The sequence below is a fragment of the Myotis lucifugus genome, unplaced genomic scaffold (genome assembly GCF_000147115.1).
Source record: "Myotis lucifugus unplaced genomic scaffold, Myoluc2.0 scaffold_4, whole genome shotgun sequence".
Taxonomy (NCBI): domain Eukaryota; kingdom Metazoa; phylum Chordata; class Mammalia; order Chiroptera; family Vespertilionidae; genus Myotis; species Myotis lucifugus.
This window is the reverse complement of record NW_005871052.1, coordinates 6,734,989-6,761,262: the sequence shown is the minus strand read 5'-3', so window position 1 is coordinate 6,761,262 and position 26,274 is coordinate 6,734,989. Positions and strand designations below refer to the sequence as shown.

The 26,274-nt window shown below is 36.8% G+C and overlaps 1 protein-coding gene across 1 annotated transcript in view; it reads right to left on the bottom strand.

The window, feature by feature from the left end:
• ATRX (ATRX, chromatin remodeler) overlaps positions 1 to 26,274 on the bottom strand; it is a 265,117-nt gene that overhangs the window by 168,877 nt on the left and 69,966 nt on the right. The window contains 6 exon segments of the mRNA XM_006082832.3: positions 5,185 to 8,252; positions 8,748 to 8,815; positions 16,653 to 16,762; positions 20,784 to 20,897; positions 23,980 to 24,104; positions 25,704 to 25,756. Of these exon segments, the coding sequence (XP_006082894.1) occupies positions 5,185 to 8,252; positions 8,748 to 8,815; positions 16,653 to 16,762; positions 20,784 to 20,897; positions 23,980 to 24,104; positions 25,704 to 25,756 (3,538 nt within the window).

Below are 26,274 nucleotides of genomic sequence, written 5' to 3'. Positions count from 1 at the left end.
CAGGACACTGGTCCTTCAGAATAAAGTTATATAAGTCCAAACAGAACACAATGATCTAGACTAGGGCTGGGTTAAGAAATTATTGGGAAATGCCCCCTTTGAGTATTTGCCATATGTTGCTACCTCTTCTTAAGATCAGATGAACACATATTGCATATTACATTAGGTATTAATAGTTCCAAACATGAAAGATATATCCTAGATGTCCTCATATGTGTCATATATAATTAGATTTGGGGAAATGAAAGTCAGTATTTGAAATCAAACATGTTGATTTTGCTAGGGAAGCTGTTTAATCATGAAAACCATTTTTCCAAAGTTTAAGATTAGTTCAATAGCCTAAATTTGCTAATGAGAATACTCCATGTAACTACAACTTATTATTCTTATACTCTAATCCTTAATAAGAGTTTCTTTAAGTAGCCTGATAACAAAAACATTGATTTGGGAGGAAAACCAAGATGGTGGCATAGGTAAACACCTGAAATTGCTGCCTCACACAACCACTTCAAAAATACAACTAAAAGACAAAACGGACATCATCCAGAACCACAGGAAGGCTGGCTGAGTGGAAATTCTACAACTAGAAGGAAAGAGAAAAGCACACCGAGACTCAGAGGAGGCGCGTGCGAAAAGGGCTGGCAACTGAGGACGCGGTTGTCTTTTTCAATTGGGAGGGAGACACAAGCTCCCGACTGCTCTGAACTCCAGTGTCTGGCGAGTCTCTGGGGATCCAGACTCATACAGGGAGAAACTGGACTGCCTGGCAGCAGGCGGAACTCGAGGATAGCTTTCTCTCAGAAGTGCTTGCAGCGATTATCGAGGGACACTGAGACCCAGAACCTCTTAGGGCAGGGCTGAGGATCAGCCATAGCTGTTCGCTCTGCCCTGTTGATTCCCTGAGACCCCGCCCCACCCAAGCTGTGCACAGAGGCTTTTGCATATGAATGACCTGGCCCTTTGCAATCGAAAATTGCCTAACAAACTGCAGCTGGGTCAGAAAGACCCAGAACATCCAAAAGAAGGCCCAAGGCCCCACAGCAGCTTGCATTGCTTCACAGCTGGGCCTCATCTGGGCACCTCCAAACCCCAAACAAAGAAGAGGAATCTGCAGATCTCTCCATAGCTCCTGCTGGGTAGCTTCAGGCAGAGGCTAAATTAGCACCTCCTTAGAGATCCAAGAGCCAGTGTACCCAGTGGTCAGAGTGGGACCATCCAGATTACAACTCCTCAGATCCATAAGGGACACACTCAGCGGGCAGACTCAGTGAGCACCAAAGCCCCACTGAAGCAAGTCTTGCCCCAGAAGGGTGTCTCCAGCACAGAAGTTCTCCCACCATAGACACAGCTGATTATCACAGCCAATTGGCCTGGAGGTCAATTCCTCCCAGTGATACCAACTACAATCAAGGCTTAACTACAACAAGACTGTGCACACAGCCCACAAAGGGGTGCACCAAAGAGTGTCCACCTCAGGTAATTGGGGAGGCTGTGCCACTGGGCCCTATAGGACATCTAGCACAGAAAGCCACTCTATCAACACAGGGAAACAGCCAAAATGCGGAGACAAAGAAACAGGTCACAAATGACAGAAATGGAGAAAAGCAAACTACTGGATATATAGTTCAAAACCAGACTTTTAAGGTTTTTCAAGAATTTTCTAGAAACCGCTGATAAATTTAGTGAGACCCTCAATAAATCTAATGAGACCCTCGAGGATATGAAAAAGGACCAACTAGAAATTAAGCATACACTGACTGAAATAAAGAATATTATACAGAGATCGAACTGCAGACTAGAGGATCGCAAGAATCAAGTCAAAGATTTGAAATAGGAAGAACCAAAAAAACACCCAACCAGAAAAGCAAAAAGAAAAAAGAATCCAAAAATATGAAGATAGTGTGTATGGTTGTGCCTCTGGGACAACTTCAAGCATACCAACATCTGAATTATAGGGGTGCCAGAAGAAGAGAGACAGCGTTATATTGAAAACCTATTTAAAGAAATAATGACAGAAAACTTCCCCTACCTGCTGAAAGAAATAGACTTACAAGTCCAGGAAGGAATCCAAAGAGGACCCCACCAAGACACATCATAATTAAAATGCCAAGGGCAAAAGACAAAGAGACAATCTTAAAAGCAGCAAGACAAAAACAGTCAGTTACCTACAAGGGAGTACCCATATGACTGTCAGCTGATTTCTCAACAGAAACTATGCAGGCCAGAAGGGAGTGGCAAGAAATATTCAACATGATGAATAGCAACAACTTACAACCAAGATTACTTTACCCAGCAAAGCTATCATTCAGACTTGAAAGTCAGATAAAGAGCTTCACAGATAAGAAAAAGCTAAAGGAGTTCATCACCACCAAACCAGTATTATATAAAATGCTGAAAGGTATTCTTTAAGAAGAGGAGGAAGAAGAAAAAAGTAAAGATAAAAATTATGAACAACAAATACATATCTATCAACAAGTGAATCTAAAAATCAAGTGAATAAAAAATCTGATGAACAGAATAAACTGGTGAATATAATAGAATCAGGGGCATAGAAAGGGAGTGTACTGACAATTCTCAGGGGGAAAGGTTTGTGGGGGGTGCGGGAAGAGACTGGACAAAAATCGTACACCTATGGATGAGGACAGTGGGGGTGGGTAAAGGCAGAGGGTGGGGTGCAAACTGGGTGGAGGGGAGCTATGGGGGGAAAAAAGAGGAACAACTGTAATAATCTGAACAATAAAGATTTTAAATAAAAGAGAGGGAACGAAAAACTGTAGAAAAAAAATGGAGTACTCCAATTTGAACAACAAAGTGATGGTTGCAAAATAACATATTTGCCTAAAAGATTGTCAATCAATGCTAACTTTGAATATTTATATAATCTATCTGGTGTAAACATAAAAAACTGAGACAAAAACAAACATACATTGATTTGACAAAGTAACTATGAGATTGTATTTTGTTTCCAATTTTGATTGAATTTATTAAGGTGACATTAGTTGATAAAATTATATAGGTTTCAGGGATACTATTCTACAATACATAGTCTGTATACTGTATTATATGCTCACCACCCAAAGTGAAGTCTCTTGCCATCACCATGTATCCCCCTTTTATCCTCTTCTACCTGCCTCTGATCCCCCATTCCATCTGATAATCACCATACTGTTGTTGCCTGTGTCTACAAGGGTTTTTTGTTTGTTTTTGCTTAATCCCTTCACTTTTTCACCCAGCCCCCCAAACCCCTTCTCTCTAACAGCTCAGTCTGTTTTCTGTATCTATGAATCTGTTTCTATTTTGTTTGTTAGTTTATTTTATTCATTAGATTCCAAATATATGTGAAATCATATGGTACTTGTCTTCTCTGACTGGCTTATTTCACTTTGCCTAACACTCTCTAGGTCAATCCATGCTATCACAAAGAGTAAGATTTCCTCCTTTTTTTACAGCTGAGAGCATTTCATTTTGTAAATGTACCACAGCTTCTTTTATCCACTCATCTACTGATGGGCACTTGGGCTGCTTCCAGATCTTGACTGTTGTAAATAATGCTCCATTCTGAGATTGTGTTTTGAACGCAAATCCACAATCTCTTATACATAATTCTGAAATCCAAAAAGCTCTCAAACTCAGAAGCTATATAAGGTAGTGCCAAAGTTCATTTGGCAGCAAAACCTAATTTGAACTGTTTATTCTTCTAAGTATTAGTGTTCTTATGCTTTGCTGCAGAAATACTAATATGTTTGATAATGTGTTGCCTCAGGCCCTAATGGAGCTATAGTACAGCCTGTCCCCCAAAAATGTATACACACTTTTAACAGATGATAGCTCAATTTTGAAAATGAAATATATTTTAATAAACACTGCATTTATAATTATTCAAAGTGTGTATACATTTTTTGGGACACCCTATATATGGCAATTACTCTATATTACCTTTCTGAAACACAAACAGTTGAAAATTCTGAAACACATTAGGCCAAAGAATTTCAAAAAGTAAGGACCTGTAGTTACAATAGCCATACAGGCAGAGTTCCATCTAAGCATGTAATCCAGCAGAGCATTAAACTGAGTATACTGTGCATATCACACTTGGTTTTCAAATCAACTCATTAGATAAGCACTCCATAAAAAGAATTTAAAGTTTTATTATAAAACAAGATTCAAGTAAATTCCACTAAAATCTAAATGGGATAAATGGAAAATCCTAGCAGAAAGGTCCCGGGTTCGATTCCGGTTGGCTCACTGGATAGAGCGTCAACCTCACATCCCCAGTAGGGGGTGTGCAGGAGGCAGCTGATCGATGCTTCTCTCTCATCGATGTTTCTAACTCTCTATCCCTCTCCCTTCCTCTCTGTAAAAAATCAATAAAATGTATTTTTAAAAAAAGAATGAAAGGAAACTTTGAACATTCAACCTATGTTGAGAACACAGTTTTAAGTAAAATCTACTTTATAAAATTTTTAAGATTGAAGGGGGAAAAGAGGGGCTGAGGTGGAAAAGCATATAGTGGGGTTAAATGGTGATGGAAAAAAAGAAAACAAAAAAAAGTAAGATAATGAAAATTATTTTTATAAGTATTATTGGGGGGAGGTGAAGTATCATTGACCAGTTGACCCAAACCCTAATAGTCCTAGTGCACTATCTCATAAGGGTAGGGAAATCCATCTACTTTTTGGATTTCTTTCTTCCTTTAGCTTGTTAGTATTAAAGACAGAAACATCTGTTCATGTCATTAGAAAATAACTGATAATCATCTGCAAAGAGTTTCAATGAAGTAAATTTAATTTTTCAGAAAATTGCATAGGACACAAAGTTACTCTGGCTAATTTAAAAAGTCCTATGCATGGTAAGACAGTTACCAATCATATTAATAAATACCTACTGAACTACTGGTGCCAGTATGATTTTCCTTAATGACTGCTAATTACTTCAGAGAAAAATCATTAAACATTGATAAAAAATTTTTGTTATTTACCAAAAAAACTTTGTTTAAAATACCTTCCAATGATGGCATAAAAATAAATGGAGAAAGGCTTTCTAGTAAATCTGTAAAGAATTTTTAAATTATATTTTCCTAAACAGTAACCTTGCATTTGATTGGCTTCAGGAAAAGTTAAATTATGTAGTTATTCAAGAGGGAGTAAGTACAAATTACACATTTTTTAATTTATCTTTGCATACCTGAAGATTGACAAAATCCAGTATGTGAAGACAGGACTAAATTTTCAGTCACAGGCATAATTTTCTGCTCATCACTGCTGCCCTCGCCTACAGAATTCTGAGCATCATCTCCTATATCAGAAGAAGATGAGGAAATAATTTCAGCTTGCTTCCTTTTAGTGCTTGTTCTGAGGGAGTTTCTCATTTTCTCCTTGACATTGCCTGTCTTCTTTTTAGTGGAAGTTCTTTGCTTCTTCAACTTTTTATTATCTTCAGAACTTTCCTCAGCATCTGAAGATGATGAGCCACTTCGTACTTCCTTGGGATTTCTTTTTGAATTTAAATTTCGTCTTTCCCTCAATTCTATTCTTTTCAATTTCTTATCAGAAGAATCAGGACTTTCTTTCATGGAATATTTCTCAGTATCAGATGATGAAAAATCTTGTCTCTTCCTTGATCTCTTTTCAGACAAATTGCACCTTTTCTTATCTCTTCTGAATCCTGCATTCCTACACCTTTTTTCTTCTGAAGAACCACAACTATCTCTTTTCCCTATTAACTTCTCAGCACTAACAGATAATTCATCCTTCTTTTTAGAAGTTTTACCCTTTATTTTTTTACTTTTCCTTTCCCCATCAGTTGTGTCATTCTTATTTTGTTTTATTCCTTCAGAAAAATGACAAATTTCTTCTCCCTCAGGTAATATCTCAGTGCCATCAGATGATGATTCATACTGTTGTTCCATCTTAATTACTTTTTTCTTCAAGTCTGTAGTTTTCTTTTCTTTTTCCTCAGTCCCCTTTTTGCTCACCTTTTTATCATCTTCAGAAGAGTCATCACTGTGCTCTGTCTTTGAGAACTTCTGAGCAATATCAGATAAGCTACCCTGGACTTTCTTACAGGTTTTAGTTTTCAGAACCTTACACTTTGCTTTAGTTTCAGCAACCTTTTTGTCCTCTGGAGAACTACAACTCTCCTCTTTCCCAGAAGAAGGTTTATCAGAGGAAACACCTGGCTGCTGCTTCTTAGAGAGTCTACCTTTTAATTCCAAGATGGTTTTGTCATTATCAATTGTGCCTTCTGCTGAAGAAAAACTCTCTCTCTCTTGTTTCCTTTCAGCATCATCAGATGATCCTTCTTGTGCAGCCTTCAAACTTTGCTGCCCTTGATTATTCATTTCTTTTTTACTATGTTTTTCATCTTCCGAAGAATCATAATCTTTTTTATTTGGAACTCTGTTTTTGGATGTTCTAGCAGCTCCAATTTTACTCATGCTCTGTATCTCTTTTTCTAATTCTGAGTCATAATTGGAAGATTCAGACTGATTTTCTCGTTTCTTTTTAGAAATTATAGACCTTTTAGCAGATTTGCCTTTTTTAATATCAAAATCTGAGCCAGAAGTAGAACTTTTTCGTTTTCTTTTTCCTTTATCATCTTTCCCTGTTTGAGACTTTAAATCATACAAAGTCTTCTCATGATTTATATGAGTGTCATTAATGTCAGTATCTGAAGAAGAACTATGACTCACTCTGGATACCTCTTTGAGGATTGTTAGCATTTCATCAGAATCTGAATTTTGAACCATAATCTCTGTCTGCCTAAGTTTAGACAATTTATTAGTTTTAGGATTATCTGTAACACTGTCAGAAGAATTATCTTTTTTTCTCATTGGACCTGACAGTTTTTGTTTATTCTTAACTGTCTCATTAATTTCTTCATCGGAATTAGAAATCGCAGGGTTGTTTTCTGGCTGTCGCCTCAAGGGTGTAGTCTTTACACGTGGGGATCTTCGAAGATCAGATTCTTCTGAAGGTAATAAAACTTCACATTCAAGCAAAAGTGCATCATCATTTTTTTCCTGTCCAAGTCCACAGTTCTCTGGCTTGGGGCTCAGACCAGAACTTTTATAGCCATCTTTATCTTGTAGAACTTCCTGACAATCAGCACCTTTAATTGGGGAATTAGAAAGGGAAACAGGGGTAAGTTTAACAAATAATTCTTTTGTTACTTTAGCTGTAGTTTTTGATTTAATACCTCCTCTGTTGTCTTTTGAAGTAATATTTAATTTTACAGAAGAACTCTCTAGTTCTTGCTCAGTGCTACTGCTGCCATCTCCCTGGTGATCAGCTGAACTCTGAACTTCCATAGCAGTCTCAAGATTTTCAAAAATGTCTTCTGGAACTGAGGAAGGAACAGATACAATATCCATGTCCAAGTCTTCAGAAGTGTTAGCAGGTTCATACTGAGGTTCTTCTTTTTTATCAGATTTCTCATGTTCACCACTGGTACTTCTATTTGCTCTTTGTTCCGCTACTGGAGTACTCTGATCCATGTGCTCACTGTCTACTTGCTTTTTTGACAGTTTGGCTTCTGATTTTGAAATATCCTTCCTTTCCAAAGCACAGGGTTTTTCTCCTTTTCGTGCTTTTGTTTCACACTTAGCATCTATAACTTTATGCTCTTTGGTATTTTTCTCTTTGTTTACAGCATCCAAACCTCGAATCTCTGTATTCAAATTTTCTTCTAATGCAAGATGAGCTTTCCTGATATCAGCCAACACAGATTTAAAAGCCTTAAGCTGACGTAACTTTGTAGCAGAATCAATTTCTGAATTATCTGTTGACTGCTTCAAAAACTTAACGTAACTAGAGTTCATGTTGGCTGTGGTCTCAATCAATTTTTTTGCCTTCTTAATCATCTCTTTGGGCACAATTAGTGCTGAATAAGAATAGGTTACAGAACCAGAACATGAATCGCCTAATTTCTTTTCTTGTCCATTACAATTTGAACTATTTTTCTTTGGAGAAAATCTGGGTGTATGGTCACATACTTTATTATTCTTTTCATTGTCAACTTTTATCTTCTTCTTATTTTGTTGCAACAACTGTTCTAAATTTTCAAATACGCTGTTACATGCAGTAACCAAGTCCAACAAAGGCTCCGGGTGACAAATGTAGCAATACCATTGATTGTTTTCATCCATTATGGTAGACAGCTCTTTTCGGCCAAGGTTACGCAGAATGCATTTCTTACAGAAGGCATTATGGCAAAAATCACAACAAATCAGGTTTCCACCTTCTGCACACCATCTGAAATTATTAAAAATTAAAATATTACTCCCAAATGAAACTCACTTTACATTATTAAAACAATTTAAGCCTAGCTGGTGTGGTTCAGTGATTGAGCATCGACCTGTGAACCAGGAGGTCACCATTTGATTCCCAGTGGGGCACATGACCAGGCTGCAGGCTTAATCCCTGATGGGGGGCATGCGGGAGACAGCTGTTCAGTGATTATCTCTCAGCATTGAAGTTTCTGTCTCTTCCCCCTCTCCCTCCCTATCTGAAATCAATAAAAATATATTTTAAAAATAAATAAAACCATTTAAATTTTCCTGACAGTAATTTTAATAGTAAAGCAATTCTTTATTAGAAACTTAAAACAGCCATAATAGAACAATCGTCCATTAAACACATCCATAAAAAAAATAGAAAAAATGGATCTAGTAACAGATTATGTAAGAATTCCCCCTTCCAAAAGAGTAAACAACACTGAATTTTAGTTAATCTTGATATATTACCTACCTACATTGTTCATCCATTCCATCTGAGTCACGGCTAATATCATCACTCATGTAATATTTAAAGCAATTCTATTAAAAAAAAAAGAGAAAAATTTATTCAAAATTGGTTACATAAAGGGGAAAAAACTTTATTCTTAAGTCATTAATAAGTAAAGGGAATATGTGTGTATGTGTGTGTTTATTATAGACAATCAAAAAAAACAAAACAAACAACACTAAACTACTCAACACTAGTACTTTCCAGACATAGGAATAGCTCAAGAAAACAATTCCTTCAAATAGATGTCCATGTCATCAAGCACACTATCCCTTCTATAAATGTTTATAAAATATTTTACTAAAGCAAATTTCTGAACTCTTACGACTAGCTACTTAAGATCTACATTAAAATGTATTAAATGTCAAGGCTAAGCAGGGGGCTTTCTTCCTGCTGGATCAGTTTGCTCTATTCCATAAAGGCACCAGCACAGACACTGAGGAAAGGTTGCTGTTTCTCTTAGCTATATGCTTATGGCATTTGTTTCTGTATCCGTTAACATTTGGCAATCTGGGCAAGTTGGTTGAAGTGCTATGTGGAGCCCTACTGTGGAGCTGGAGAAAAGCACAGGTACAGCCAAAGGAATTTGTAATGTGTAAAGTTGGCTTCAGTGGGCCTGCCTGTCATAAAAGTGCCTTGCTTCCTCCTCTTAACTGGAATAGTTGTACAATAGATGATCTAATGTCATTGTCCCTTAGTTGACTTGTTTAAACAAGAATTCCCTGTTAAAGCAACAGCAATAACAATGAAACACTGCAACAGATATGTGCCTGAGTCTTTCCTCCACTCTGGCAATACTCCAGATAAAAGAGGCAAATTATATAAATACTAGAGGCCCAGTGCAGGATATTTGTGCATGGGTAGGGTCCCTAGGCCTGGCCGGCGATCAGGGCCTACCTGTGGGGTGCCCAGCAGGGCAATCGGGGGGCTCCGGCTGGCACCTGCCTTGGCCAGCCTGGTGTTGCCCGCTCGCTGGCCCCAACCCCTGTCGCTGCTGCTGGTCGCCTATCTCTGCGGGGCGACCGGCGAGGCGATCGGGGGAGCCCCCGCTGGCACCCGCCTTGGTTAGCCTGGGCCTGCGAGCTGGGGGCAGCTCCTGCATTGAGCATATGCCCCCTGGTGGTCAGTGTGCATAACCGGTTGTTCTGCTGTTCGGTGGATTTGCATATTAGGCTTTTATTATATAGGATAACAGACATACAATGTGGACAAAGAGAAAAAAATATACTAGATGTTGAGAGATACTTTGGTTGTTTCCATGTCTTGGCCACCATGAATAATGCTAAAGCTGCAATGAACATAGGGGTGCATAAATCCTTGTGAAAAAATGTAAAATTTCTCCTGTAGATTCCCAGAAGAGTTGCTGAGTCATATGATAACTAAATTCTTAATTTTTGAGGAACCGCCATACTATTTTCCATAGTGGCTGTATCAGTTTACATTCTCACCAGCAGTGAATGAGATTTCCTTTTCATCCATAGCCTCTCCAAAACTTATTATTAGTAATTTTTATAATAGCCATTCTAACACATGTGAAGTGGTATCTCAATAAAGCTGTGGTTTGCTCTTCTGATTTGCAATTTGATTTGTAGAATTAATAGAATGAATAAAAAACATGTCGTGCATGGCTGGCATGGCTCAGTAATTGCGCATCAACCTAAAAACCATGAGGTCACAGTTGAATTCCTGGTCAGGGCACATGCCCAGGTTGCGGGCTCAATCCCCAGTGTGGGACATGCAAGAGGCAGCCAATCAATGATTCTCTCTCATCACTGATGTTTCTATCTCTCTCTCCCTCTCCCTTGCTCTCTAAAATCAATAAAAATATATCTTTAAAAAAAGATGCCATACATATATACAATGGGATACTATAAGATGAAATACTGCCATTTGCGAAAACATGGATGACTCTTGAGAATATCATGTTGAGCAAAATAAGTCAGACAAAAGTACAGAACCATGTGATTTCACTCATATGTGGGATATAAAAATGAAACTCAGACACAGACAATGTATAATGGTTACCACAGGTAAGGTAAGTAGGGGTAATAAAAGGTAAAGGGTTCAAATACACAGTGATAGAATAAGATTTGACTTTGGGTGGTGGGCACATAATGCAATATACAGATTATGTATCATAGAATTATATACTTGAAACCTATATAATTTTATTAACCAATGTCACCCAAAAAAAATTTGATTTAAAAAATAAAATCTATCACAGAAAAATGTATTAGATGATCTTGGTACTTAATAAATTTAATGCTCACCATATATATAAACAGCTACTATATGTGCAGCTTAGCAACATTATACTACATTAAAATACTGTTATATTTAATTCTAAAAATACCTACCATGCAAGGTCAGAGGTATTATGCCTCATTTGAGAATAAAAACTAAGGTTCCATTGATATGTGAATAAATCTGCTAAAGGCATACCACTACACTAGTAAAAGACAAAACTAGCATTCAAATCCAAGTCTGATTGACACTAAATTCCTTTTACTGGGACTGGATAAAGGGAAGGTTCCATATCCATTGGTAAAAACTGTTTATTACTGAAATGGGCTAACCTCAACAGACAGGCCCTTGGGGGGAAAAATCAATAAGATATATAAGAAAAGAGAATTGGAATGCACATTACAAATCCAGCAACTTGAATTTCACCTGTCAGAATTTAAAACTAGAGGTTACAATATGAACCCTACATAGGATCCTGGCTGAACTTAATTCAAGGAAAGGAAGGACACAAATTGCTAAAGAGAAAAATTTACTGCATTTAAGTAGGTCTCTATCAAAAATGCATAAGAGAAACTATCTAAAACTAGAACTCTGAGGAAAGTTTGGTCTGACCCCGCATTTCAAGGAGACATGTTATAGCAAAATAAACACAGGATTAATCTTAGCAGTTAATATGTATTGGGGAAACCATAACCTTGATATTATACATCTATAAAATAAACTCCAAAGCATTATTAATTTTAAAAAGTGTACATAAACTGTTAACAGTATTTTTAACACATATTAAATATTTTTATTTCCATTATCTCCACAGAGACAATAGATTTGGGAATTTAGATTACATAAGAGGGAAAGATACCTGAAAAAAATAGATATAAAAATACTCAACGAAATATTAGCAAACTAGATCCAACAATACATTAAAAAGATCATATGCCATCATCAAGTGGAATTTATTCCGGGGATGCAAGACTGGTACAATATTTGCAAATCAATGAACATGATCCATCACATAAAGAGATTGCAAGACAAAAATCACATCATCATATCAATAGATGAAGAAAAAGGATTTGAAAAAATCCAGCACCCACTTATAATAAAAACTCTCAGCAAAGTGGGAATAAAGGGAACATACCTCAAAATAATAAAGTCCATATATGACAACCCCACAGCCAAGATCATACTCAATAAGCAAAAAATAAAAGAATTTCCCTTAAAATCAGGAACAAGACAGGAATGTCCACTTTCACCACTCTTATTCAACATAGTACTAGAAGTCCTAGCCACAGCAATTGGACAAGAAGAGATAAAAGGCATCCAAATTGGAAAGGAGGAAGTAAAACTGCCATTATTTGTAGATGACATGATATTGTATACAGAAAACACTAAAGACTCAACCAAAAAATGACTAAAACTGAGAAATGAATTCAGGATACAAAATAATTAATCAGAAATGAGTGCAATTTTATATACCATAATGAACTACCAAAAAGGCAACATAAGAAAACAATCCCATAAAAAAATATGGTGCCAAGAAATAAATTTAGCCAAGGAAGTAAAACACCTGTACTCAAAAAATTAAAGATACTGATTGGAGAACCGAGATGGCAGCACTGGCAAATGCCTGTACTCGCTGCCTCCCACAACCACATCAAAATTACAACTAAAATACAGAACAACCATCATCCAGAACCTCTAGAAAGCTGGCTGAATGGAAGTCCTACAACTAAAGAAATAAAGAAGAAAGCACACTGAAACTGGTAGGAAGTGCGGAGGTGTGGAACAGGCTGATCCAGCACCCTCGGATTACATCAAACTAAAAAGTTTTTGCACAACACAGGAAACCATCAAAAAACTAAAAAGAATGGAAACTAAAGAGAAAATAAACAAATGAGACTACATCAAAATAAAAAGCTTCTGCACAGCAAAAAAAATCATGAACAAGAGAGTCCACTGCATAGGAGACATATTTGCTAATGTTACATCTGATAAGGGTTTAATCTCCAAAATTTATAGGGAAAACTCATACAACTTAACAAAAGGAAGATAAACAATCGAATCAAAAAATGGCAAAGGACCTAAATAGACACTTCTCAAAAGTGGACATACAGAAGGCCAGGAGGCATATGAAAAATGTTCAAAGTCACAAATCATCCGAGAGATGCAAATCTAAAAAACAATGAGATACCGCCTCACACCTGTCAGAATGGCCATCATCAACAAACAACAAGTACTGGCGAGGATGTGAAGAAAAAGGAACCCACATACACCGCTGCTGGGATTGCCGACTGGTTCAGCCATTGTGGAAAACAGTATGAAGTTTCTTCAAAAAATTAAAAATGGAACTCCCATTTGACCCAGTAATCCCACTTCTAGGACTATATCCCAAGAAATAAGAAACATCAATCAGAAAGGATATATGCACCCCTATGTTCACAACAGCATAGTTTACAATAGCTAGGATTTGGAAACAGTCTAAGTGCCCATCAGCAGATGAGTGGATTAAAATACTGTGGCACATTACACAATGGAATACTACCCTGCTGTAAAAAAAAAAAAGTCTTACCATTTGCAACAGCATGGATGGACCTGGAGAGCATTATGCTAATTGAAAAAAGCCAGTCGTAGAAAGATAAGTATCACATGATTTCACTCACTTGTGGAATATAATGAACAACATAAACTGATGAACAAAAATATATCCAGAGACATAGAAGCATCAAACAGACCATCAAACCTCAGAGGGAAGACAGGGGAGGGGGAAGGGAGGATAAGAGATCAACCAAAGGACTTGTATGCATGCACATAAGCATAATCAATGGACATAGACAATAGGGGGGTGAAGGCCTGTGCTGGGGGACCGGGGCAGGCTGGGAGAGGTCAATGGGGAAAAAGAAGACATATGTAATACTTTCAACAATAAAGAATTTAAGGAAAAAAGACAACCCACTAAATGGAAGTACATATTTGACAATGATACATCTGGTAAGGGGTAAATATTCAAAATTTATAAAGAACTCAACACCACAAAACAAATAATGCCATTTTAAAAATGGGTAAAAGACCTGAATAAACACTTCTCTAAAGAGGACATACAGATGGCCAATAGACAGATGAAAAGATGGGCAATGTCAGTACTCATTAGAGAAACAGAAAGTAAAACCACAATGAGATATCACCTCACACCTGTCAGAATGGTTATCCTATATAATACAAGTGTAATATGCAAATCGACCAAACAGCAAACAGCAGAACGACCATCTGGACAACCATCTGGGACCACGCTATGACATCCACTGGCACCAGGCCAGCCAAGGAGGGTGCTATGCGATTGGTCAGGGGCCCAGCCATCGCCCCATGATCATCCCACAGAGGGAGGCCCAGGCCACCGGCCAGTGGGGCGATCAATCGGGGGGCTCCATGATCACCCCAAAGAGGGAGGCCCAGGCCACTGACCGGCAGGCTGCACCGTGTGGGCAGGGCCTGCCCCTGCAAGGGAAGCCCAGGTCCCGGGTGCTGGCGGCCGGAGGGAAGCCCTGCCAATGGCCATTTCCCCTGCCAATGGCCGGAGGGAAGCCTGAGTCCCGGTGCCAAAGGAAAGCTGGTGTCGGCAACCGAGGGAAGGAAGGCCTACACTTGAACGAATTTTGTGCATCGGGCCTCTAGTCATCAATAAATCAACAAACGACAAGTGTTGGCAAGGATGTGGAGAAAAGAGAATCCTTGTGCACTGTTGGTAGGAATGTAGATTAGTGCAGCCACTGTGGAAAACAGTATGGTTTCCTCAAAAAATTATAAATGGAACTGTCTTACAACCCAGTGATTCCACTTCTGGGAATATATCTAAAGAAACCAAAACACTGATTTGAAAGAATGTTCATTACAGCATTATTTACAATAGCCAAAATTTGGAAGCAGCTCAAGTGCCCATCAGCAGAGAAAAAAGCTGTGGTAAATTTACATAATGGAATATCACTCAGCCATAAAAAGGAAAGAAATCTTACCTTTTGCAACAGCATGGATGGACCTAGAGGGTATTGTGCTAAGTGAAATAAGCCAGTCAGAGAAAGACAAATACCATCTGACTTCACTTATATGTGGAATCTAATGAACAAAATAAACAAACAAAATAGAAACAGACTCATAGATACAGAGAACAGACTAACAGCTGTCAGAGGGTAGGGGAAATGAGGAGGGCTGTGTGAAATAAGTGAAGAGATTAAGCAAAAAACAAACCTCATAGTCACAGACAACCATAGGTTGATCACCAGAGGGAAAGAGGGATGGTGGGCAGGTTGAAGTGGGGAAAGGGGGGGATAAATGATGATGGCAGGAGATTTCACTTTGGGTGGTGAACACACAATACAATTTACAGATGATCTATATATATATAAAAGCCTAATATGCAAATTGTCCCCACGGGAGTTCAACCGGGAGACCGATCACTCGCTATGGGGTTGGCGCAGACGAAGGAAGGCCTCCGCTGTCAGCCTGAAGGCCCCATAGGCCCTGATTGCAGCCCAGGCCTAGGGACCCTACCCATGCACGAATTTCATGCACAGGGCCTCTAGTATATTATAAAATTATATACTTGAACCCTAGATCATTTTATTAAGTAATGTAACCCCTATAAATTCAATAAAAAAGAAAATGTTTATAATTTAATAGATATAAAGTTGTATATTCAGTCTGATCTCAATTATATAAGTGTGCATTTTTTGAAATTGAAAGGAAATTTTAAAAACTAATGTTTATCCATGAAAAAAAGGTTATAAAACATACATATGCATATAAATACACTCTTCAGATTTTGTAACACACTACACTCTCCCTTACTTACCAGTCTTTGAACACCATCTTGCCTCTGCCTGGAATAAGGTGAACCAATCCCACTTCATCAGGCTAATTCTTATTTATATTTCAGATCCTATTTTATATCATCCTATATAATAAAAGGGTAATATGCAAATTGACCCTAAAAGCAGAACCACTGGGAATGACTGGTCACTATGACACACACTGACCACCAGGGGGCAGACGCTCAATGCAGGAGCTGCCCCCTGGTGGTCAGTGCGCTCCCAGAGGGGGAGCTCTGCTCAGCCACAAGCCAGGCTGATGGCTGCCAGCACAGCGGTGGTGGCAGGAGCCTCTCCTGCCTCCTCAGCAGAGCTAAGGATGTCCGACTGCAGCTTAGGCCTGCTCCCCGCTGGCAAGTGGACATCCACCAAGGGCTCCCGGGCTGCCAAAGGGATGTGTGACTGCCAGCTTAGGCCCGATCCCCCCGGGGAGTGGGCCTAAGCCAGCAGGTGGACATCCCCTGAGGGGTCCCAGACTGCGAGAGGGCACAGGCCAGGCTGAGGGACACCCCCCCCCAGTGCACAAATTTTTGTGCACCAGGCCTCTAGTCTTCATTATAAAGCCCCCCCCCCCGCCCCCAAATCCAAATTACACAGGCTTCCTGTGTGTTCCCAATATCTCCCCTATCATGGCACTAATTGGGCAGTCTTCCCCACTACAATATTAGCCCTCTTCTTCAGCACTGTGGACCAAAGTTCTAACACTGTGCTGACACATGGTAAGCATTCAATTATTTGTGGAATGAATTATCAACAGATCATTACATACCTTACAAATAAGTACTTGGAGGGAAGGATGTCTATAAATGGAATCTTTTTGAAAATGATTGACCTGTTGTCCACAAGCTGTGCAGCTCACAATCCCATGAAGCCCATCTTCTAGGAGAAATGAGTGGCTGTTATTAACACATATACATACATACAAAAAGCTATTTACATTGGTCATAATTTTGCAACTTTCATATTGGAAATGAAATATATCATAATCCTTGGGAAAATGACATTTGGACATAAGTAAAAAGGTTAATAATTTTATTCACTTACTAAAAATAAGACAATCTTAGCAAATCTCAGAGATACAAATTCTAACTTGTTTCCCTTTACAAATGCAAACCCTATTTCTCACAACAACTCAATATAACATGAGACTCCATAAAAGAAGTTCTAAAAACAGGGGTGAAGAACTCTTCATTTTGTTATTGATTTTCAAATAAAGTCAGATCTTGAAGAATCAAGAACCAAGTGATATATATAGAACAGATTCTTTTTCAACCCTATACTAAAGTTAGGTATGCCATATAGGTTTTTATTCTCAAAATAGAATTGTCTACACAGTTATTTTCAATATAGTATGTGAAAACCTGATAATATTATATTACCAATTTGTTCCCAAGATTTACTTCAATATTATCCACAATTCCCATTAAGCTGCCTTATTTTTGTGTTTATTCCACTGTCTACTCCATAGCTGCACTGACTATTTCCAAATAAGACTTGTAGGTACACCTATCTTGGCAGCAAAACCGCAGAATGGCTGAAGGAAGGAAGGGACAGCCCCATTGGTATTTGCAGAAAAACAGATTGAAGGTAACCTAAGGAACAAATCATAAGAGGAAACTGCCTCACTCTCATCCTCGTGCTGCTTAAGACAGTGCTTCGCAATCTGAGCTGAACATTAGAATCATCTGGTGAATCTTTTTAAAAATCAGATAGTCATTCCCCACCCCTAAACTACTAAATGGAAATCCCCTAAAAAAATTTTTTAAGTTTTACCAATGATTCTGATGTGCAACCAAGATCTTGATCAAAGTAAGGAGGTAGATTATGATTCAAAACAAGCCAATAAAATGCCTGCATTCACAAGTAAAAGAGAGACAACTAAAACAAAAAATACAAACTGTCTATCCCTAAATAAAAGATAAAAAGAACATAACATTTTTCACCTATTAATTTCTTATTTTGTTTTCTTACTTTTAAGGTCCAAATCACTTATGGGCCCAAATATTATCACAAATATTTTTATTTTGCAGAGGTCACAAAAGTTAATCCAAGGTATAAGGGTACCACCATACTTTCCAGAAAATATAGAGAATTTGACTTACTACATAAGCTGCTAACATTATATTTTAAATCATATTGCCCTATATTAGTGTTTGATCTTGAGTATTCATATATTTTGTGTTTTAACATAAATAAATATACAGTGTGCTTTTTCATTTAAAATAATTGCTTTCAGATAAACTAACAAGATGAATAAAAGCTAGAGTTTGAATATTCACTCAATGTTAGATATTTATTAAGCATCTTCTATGTGCTTTTTGCACATATATCACTCAAGAATTAAATAAAACTAGGTGATACATTAAAGAATTTCTCCCAAATGTGCACAAGGAATCATATAGAGGATAGTCACTGCAGTATTAATTAGGAAATTAGAAAAAAACTGGAAATAACGTCACATTTGGGAAATAGTGGTTTACTAATACAACAGAATTCCACAAAGCAGTAAAAAATAAAACAACTAGATATACACTTACTGGCATGGATACATTTCAAAAACAATGTTGAATGGAAAATATTGCAAAAGTATATATACAACATACTATTTTGTATATGTTTAAAATAAAAATAAATGCTTTATGAATATATGTACAGAAAAAAACATAAAAACATGCATGGAAATCACACACACACACACACACACACACACACACACGCATGCATACAAACTTCAAGATAATCATTACCTGAATGGTGGTAGGAAAGGGAAATTGATGAGAGTAAGACTGAACCAATATTTCAGCTAAGCAAATATTGTAAAATACTGAAATATTCCTTTGATTTATGTACTTGTTTCTATATGTTTTAAATTTTTATTTTTAGATATAAAATCTTAATGATTATAATACAGTATGTACATAAAAAGGAAGCATTGTTGTTTTTGAACTCAATATATTTTAATAATTTTAAAGAGGAAACAAAATTATTGAGAAATATAGAAAATCAGATATAAAGTATATTTTCAAATAGTTACACTAAGAAAAGGATGTCAAAAGAGACTATGGTACTTAAACAACAGTGGCTCCTAAAATGGTCAAAATAGCTATATCTTTGTGTTTAATTTTATTTCAAATCAATATAAGAATATTTTATATATAGTTTACATTATTGACAGTTTCCTAAGTTAGGCTTCAATTTTTGAGCTAACTTTCCTTGGAAGTCTGAATATTAACTAGCAACTCAGTACTTCAGATCACTAGTTTACTCATACAAGTATATATAAGTGAACATAGTTAAATTTTCTGTGTGATTTCTGACAGCTTAAAGATATACCAAATCATTCAGACAAAAACTAACATAAAAGATTTAAGTGCTACAATATGGCTATAAACATAGGTATTTCCTTAAGCACAATGTAAACATTCTTATACAGAACACTCAATAAAATGCTCCAGAAACTTATCAGCTCAGATCAAATACCAGCAGCATATCAAAGTGGCACTAGGAACACCCTCCCCAAAAACTTTGGTTCTTTTTAAATCTCCTTACCCATATTTCAAACACTGGCTGCTCCAGAGTCCCTCCCCAGAAGATACCATTTAGGTATTAATTTTAATACAATGTAGAACACTTAATTATGTGTCCTCTCTAGAGGACCCATGATCAGAAAAAAATAAACTCTTACTACTGGTCCTTACTATCATTTTCTACTTGCCATTTCTCTTGTTTTTAGAATACTATTTGGTTTTGGTGAGCTTTGTTGCTGCAATAGTAATTACCCTTCTATAAACTAGACTCTCAATAAATCTTTCTTTATTTGAAAGAGATAGAACTCCCCATTGTGGACAAAAAAACTAAACATTTCCTTGATTTCCTTTCACAACTAATAAATTATTTAACCTGAAAACTGATCATAAATTTTATAAATACTGATATGTTTTACTAGTCCTATCAAGATAATCATACAGCACTGAAATAAAAATCTACAAAAAATTTCACCAATATAAGAACCATGCTATAATTTCACAATGAACAGGATAAATATTAAGCAGACACACTTCCATTACACTTCTACTCAAAAATTTAGTGTCATGTTCTATCTTATAGAGATTGTTTCCTTTTATAGTCATGGGTTCTGGCTCTGTTAATATGCCCCAAAAATACATATAGACACTATTTAAAAATCACAAACAATGGGATACATACTCCATTGTCATGAATTTCTAAATGAATTCTACTTATGCTAACTTTCTATAGATGATAAGCCAATATAATTGTGTGTATAAGTGAGAGTAGACAGACAAAGGAAGAGACGACTCAGGGAAATGTAGCTCCCTTATCTTTTCTACTCAACCTGCATTGCTATCCTTAGATCAATAGCTCTCCAACTTTAATGTACATAAGAAGAAACGGGGACAAATTTCTGACATCATCCCTAGAAATTCTAATTTGTTGGGAATGGAGTCAAGGGACTCGAATTTTTAAAAAGCACCCCAGGTAACACTAATGCAAATGTTCATCACTCTGTGAAACAATGTTTTAGATATGTATAAAGTTACATGAAGGCCACAGGCAAGATTTTGTCCAAATCTAAAATTATTTTGGGGTGAGGGAACACATAGTATTCTGACATATAGGCAATACAGAACTAACATGTGCAAGAAGGAAATGCTAATCTTCTGGAGATAACTTAATAGCCACTGAAGGCAAAGGTGTTTTGATAAATGGTATTAACCTTTTCTGCTTCAGAGCTCAGAGAGAATCAGAAGTTATTTTTAAGTAGTGCTTTTAATAAACAATGGGCAGAAAAGTGGAGGTATTTTTAGTAAGCACATCAGATTTTCCAATATGGTCATAAACAGCAATTTAAATTCATGTTTTCATTTTCACTTGTATTTACCTCCGCGTTTTTTGAGATTTTCAGTTTTCATTTTACTTCTGCTTCTAAATTCAGGCCCTTTAAAATCATCTTTGTCTTCATTCAGCACTGGCTCTGGTTGTACAATCACTGTACCTAGAATGATTTCATTTAAAAAACCATTACACATATTAAATGTGCACGTGAAGTACAAGACTTCAGTTCAGATAAAGCCAACATTGCTGGTACATAGTTTTGTTTCTTTCAAGCTTTCAATACTTGTATAAGGACCTCTTAAGTGAAAATAAAACAGGGAAATAGTAAAAGGGCCAGGTGTCAACAATCAGATTACTTTTTGGAATATTGCTCATAAAAATGGGAGAGGGAGGTATTATAAAGTAATAACATAAATGTGTGAATAAAGCAGAAAGTCTCAGCCCAATTCTGATTTTTATAGTGCCTATATGAACATCCATGCTAAGTTCCATAAAGAGTTTATAAAATAAAATGACCAGATGGGAAATTAAAAAAAAAAACCCTATTCTTCTCATAATCCAAATTCTAAACTACAAAAAAAGATGTTTGAGGTTTCTTTTTATTTCTCAATTATAGTTGACATTCAATATTATATTATTTTCAGCTACACAACACAGTGATTAGACATTTATATAACTTACAAAGTGAGAAAAAGATTATTAAGAGATGTTTTATATTGCTTTGGATGAGAATAATGGGGGGCAATGTGAGAAGTTAATTCTGCTATTATTGCTATAACTATTCTGAGGCCTTTCCCAACTAGTATGTCAAAGTTTCAGTAACCTACAAAGTCCTTAAAGAGTTCCATACAAAAGGTTTCTTTGAGATACTTAAGTTTAAGTGCTCTAACAATAAACTGTAGGATGACATCAATTGTTAGTCCCTATGGAAATATTTTAGAAAGACTATACTTTCTTAGCTATAAAGCATGTGAATTTAAGACAGAGGTTGTTCATTTAATTTTTCATTTTAATCTCTCAAGAAAAAATAAAGCAGGGATATAGAAAAAGGGTCCAGGTCTCACATTTATCTACATTGCTGAGCTTAATAATTGTGCATTATGGCAACAATTAAGAAAGTAAAACCTGGTAGTCAGGGGAGGTTCCCCTGACCCATGTGTCCGTGTTATTCAGCAAGCAGATTTTCGCAAGGAATAGCAATCTAGTTAAATGAATTTCTGAGAAAAGGGGAAGGAGACACAAAGGATTGAGTTTTTACAAACGAGTGAATTTACACAACCTCCAAAAAACTTAATCAACAACAACCAGTTCACATATATACTCTCAGAGAAGCCACAGCACTTGAAAAAAGTTAAAGATTTATAACTAACAAAAAATATTAGGATTCTTTCTGAAGTTTCTCCTCTAAATGGAAGCAAAGCAGCAGAGTGGAAAGAGCATTCACTAGCTTTGGATTCAGGCAGACCTGGGTTCAAATTCTAGCTTCTCAATTTAAAGCTGAAAAAGTTCCTTGAGCTCTGAATCTGTTCCTTCATCTCTACAAATAGAAACAATATCTACCTTACAGCACTGTTTTGAGGGTTAAATGAGTTAATTTTGTAAGAATCTGGTATCTATACACACTCAATATATAATTATTAACAATAATTACAATCACCTAAACTTAACTTCATGGAAAGAGTTTATTTCTGGTTTAGTGGGAGAGTATTATGCTTAGGTCAAGTTAGTAACATCCCATACTAACTTTCTTCCACAACATCATTAAAAGAAAAATTTGAATTCCTAGTTCTTAGCTCACCCAGTGGCCATCATAAAGACACCCAGTAACAACCACTGACAATGAAGCAAGCCAAAGTGAATCACTGCCTATAGGACTCAGACTCCCATGTTAGCAGTTTCTGCCCTTGGCTAGCAAAACCATTATATAATATTTATCATAGATTATTTGCAAAACCATGTAAATGGTAGGCCCATCAATTTTTCTTCTATCTTTCTTCTTTCTCTCATTTACTCATTTTTCCTCACTTCATTCCTCAGCTACTGTAACTTCTAATTGGTCTTAGTCAAGAAATGTCTTATCCTCCTACCCACCATTTTTTAGAATTTCTGTAGTCAAAAAACATGTCATAAAAACGTAAGTACAGACAGAGAACAAAATTTACTAAACACTGCTGTCAAAATAAATTTGAAAAATCTGCTAAGAGCCATAAACTATTTAATAAAGAAAAATAATCCAAACTTTTAACTCTCAAACACCGTGAAATTACCAAAACCCTTGTCATTCTCTTATGAGGAAATCATTCCGCTCTCAGACTTGGACTAGGAAAAACTCAAGATTTTCATTTGGCTTTTTTGACGCAATTCAATGAACTGTTTAAAGCAGTGGTTCCCAAACTTATTTGGCCTACCGTCCCCTTTCCAGAAAAAATATTACTCAGCGCCCCCTGGAAATTAATTTTTTTTAAATTTTAAAAGCAATTAAACAGAAAGATATATGTATTAATGTTTCTACCTTTTTCGTAAAATATAGTAAAGAAAGGTGTAAATTAGAAACATTGAAGTTTGAAATTATGAAACTATTTATTGAACTCAGAATAGAAAGGTAATACAAAAAAAGTTCAAACAAATGCACCTGTGGCCATCACCGCCCCCCCTGGATCGCTGCAGCGCCCACCAGGGGGCGGTAGCGCCCACTTTGGGAATCACTGGTTTAAAGGTTAGAACTACAACAGTTGAGAAATATATGACAAGGCTTTTTAAAGGGATAATTACAAAAAATACACCTAAATCTATCTTTAATAGTTAACTTTAGCTTTGACTCTTAGCAAATTTAAGAATACAGTAAAACTAAACTCAATCATAAATGTTTTTGTTAAAAAGTTTTCAGAATATTCATTACGTTTTTCTACAAAGCAAGCACATTAAAATTTACTGAACCAAAACTTAATATATTAAAATTTTAAACCAACTTCCAAAATCATGTATAATGAAAACTAAAATCCCTTTTCTAGAACCCAATCGAAAGAGAAAGTAAGTATTGTTCTTTCAAAGCTGACTGAATATTCTAAATTAATAACCTCAATAACACATTATCATTACCATACTAATACATTTCCATCACTATTAAAGTGCCAGGTTGGTCCTTTACACACAGTTAACAGAAATCAAGTTCCAATTTTATAACAATGATTTTTTAAAATACATTTCAACTTAAATTCATATAAAAAAATAATACACATTACCTTTTGGCAAGCTTTGCATAGTAATATCATTTTCTGAATTGTCATTAGAAGCATCTTCATTTACAGTCTCATCCAAAGGTTTTTCATCATCTGATTCTACATACTTTGTTACAATTGAAGGTTTCCTACGAAAGAATTACGTCCATAGAATTATGGACACTTCTGACAATTGGAACAACACCCAAAGAATATAAATAACAGGTTTAGATTGAGCAGTGGCTCTTAAGCAGGAAAACATATAAAAGTCACCTAGGGAAGCATACATCTCTATTCCATATTACTGAAGATTACAACTCAGTAGGTAGGACCAGGACATGTGCATTCAAATAAGCTACCGAGGGATTGTGAAGGAAACTCCCAGTTAAGAATCATTACTTTAGAGCAGGGGTCCTCAAACTACAGCCCGCGGGCCACATGCAAATACAAATATTGTATTTGTTCCCGTTTTGTTTTTTTACTTCAAAATAAGATATGTGCAGTGTGCATAGGAATTTGTTCATAGTTTTTTTTTTAAACTATAGTCCGGCCCTCCAACAGTCTGAGGGACAGTGAACTGGCCCCCTGTTTAAAAAGTTTGAGGACCCCTGCTTTAGAGAGTAAGTTAATAACAATCAAGCTGTGTTTATTAAAAGATATTCCCATCCTGTCCAGGTAGGTAAGCTGGTTAGAGCATTGTCCAGATATCCCGGCTTTGGTTGCAAGTTCAATCCCCGGTAAGGAAACATACAAGAATCAACCAATGAATGCATGAATCAATGAAGCAATGAATCAATGTTTCTATCTCTTCCTCTCTTCTCTCTCCCTCCTTCTCTCTCTCACTCTCTCTCTCAAAATCTATAAATAAAATTTTTAAATGATCCCAAATGCTTCAGAGCAGGACAGTTTTAAAAAAGACAGTCCCACTGATCAGAAACAACAAAAGACCAATAAAATAAATTGAAAACTTCTAATAAGAACTATACTACACAGCCCAGCCAGTGTGGCTCAATGGTTGAGCATCGACCTATGAACCACGAGGTCAGGGTTTGATTCCTGGTCAGGGCACATGGCCAGGTTGTGGACTTGATACCCAATGTGGGAAACGCAGGAGGCAGCAGATCAATGATTCTCTCATATCATTGATGTTTCTATCTTTATCTCCCTCTCCCTTCCCCTCTGAAATCAATAAAAATATATTTTTAAAAAAGAATTATGCTACACAGTATAGTATGCATTATAGTATGCTTGGAAGTAGTTTCAGTCATTATGTACAATTCACTGGCAATTTTACACAGATAAGTATTTTTACCATTCTTTGATCTCCTTATAATTTCCTCATAACTATAATGGCTACCACTCCCAATCTTAAGACAATTTCGCATAACCCTAAAAAAACCATACTGCCTCATGAGGCATTCAATATTTCATCTCCCTTTTCCTCCTTTTTCAAAGCACATATATGATGTAAAAGAAGTGATATAAATATAATAAAGGCCACTAGCACCTAATAAATCCTCCCCAGAAAATTCAATAAAAATTCAAAATCAAAATGAATTAATAATTATTGAAGCCAAGTGATAAATAAAAGACTCTTTATACTACTCTGCGCATTTTAATATGTATGTTTGTATAAAATAGTTTACTTAAAACAAGAGTACTTCAAGTAAGTTTAGAAAAAAGTTATTCTTAGAAAAAAATACAACCTGAAAAATAAATTAACTTTTTCCCCTGCAATATCAACCAACCTCTTTGATCGTGATGATCCTGATGATTTGGATTTTCCTGAAGAGCTAGATCCCTAAATGTGAGAAATAAATACAGAGGTGATTAAGACTTTCAAAGAAACACCCCTACAATTAACTAGTAACCTATGCCAAGACCTCTGATACAGTGATATAGTGAGTGTGTGAATGTGTGTGTGTATCCTATATAATAAAGCTGTAATATGCAAATTGACCGTCACACCCTCACACAAGATGTCCGACCCCATGTGGTCAAAATGGCCGCCCCATGTGCTCACAAGATGGCCGCCACAAGATGGCTGGCAGGAGAGGGCAGTTGGGGTTGACGAGGCCTGCAGGGGAGGGCAGTTAAGGGTGACCGGGCCAGCAGGGGAGGGCAGTTGGGGGCGACCAGGCCAGCAGGGGAGGGCAGTTGGGGGCGACCAGGCCAGCAGGGGAGGGCAGTTGGGGGCGACCAGGCCTGCAGGGGAGGGCAGTTGGGGGCGACCAGGCCAGCAGGGGAGGGCAGTTGGGGGCGACCAGGCCTAACAGGGGAGGGCAGTTGGGGGCGACCAGGCCAGCAGGGGAGGGCAGT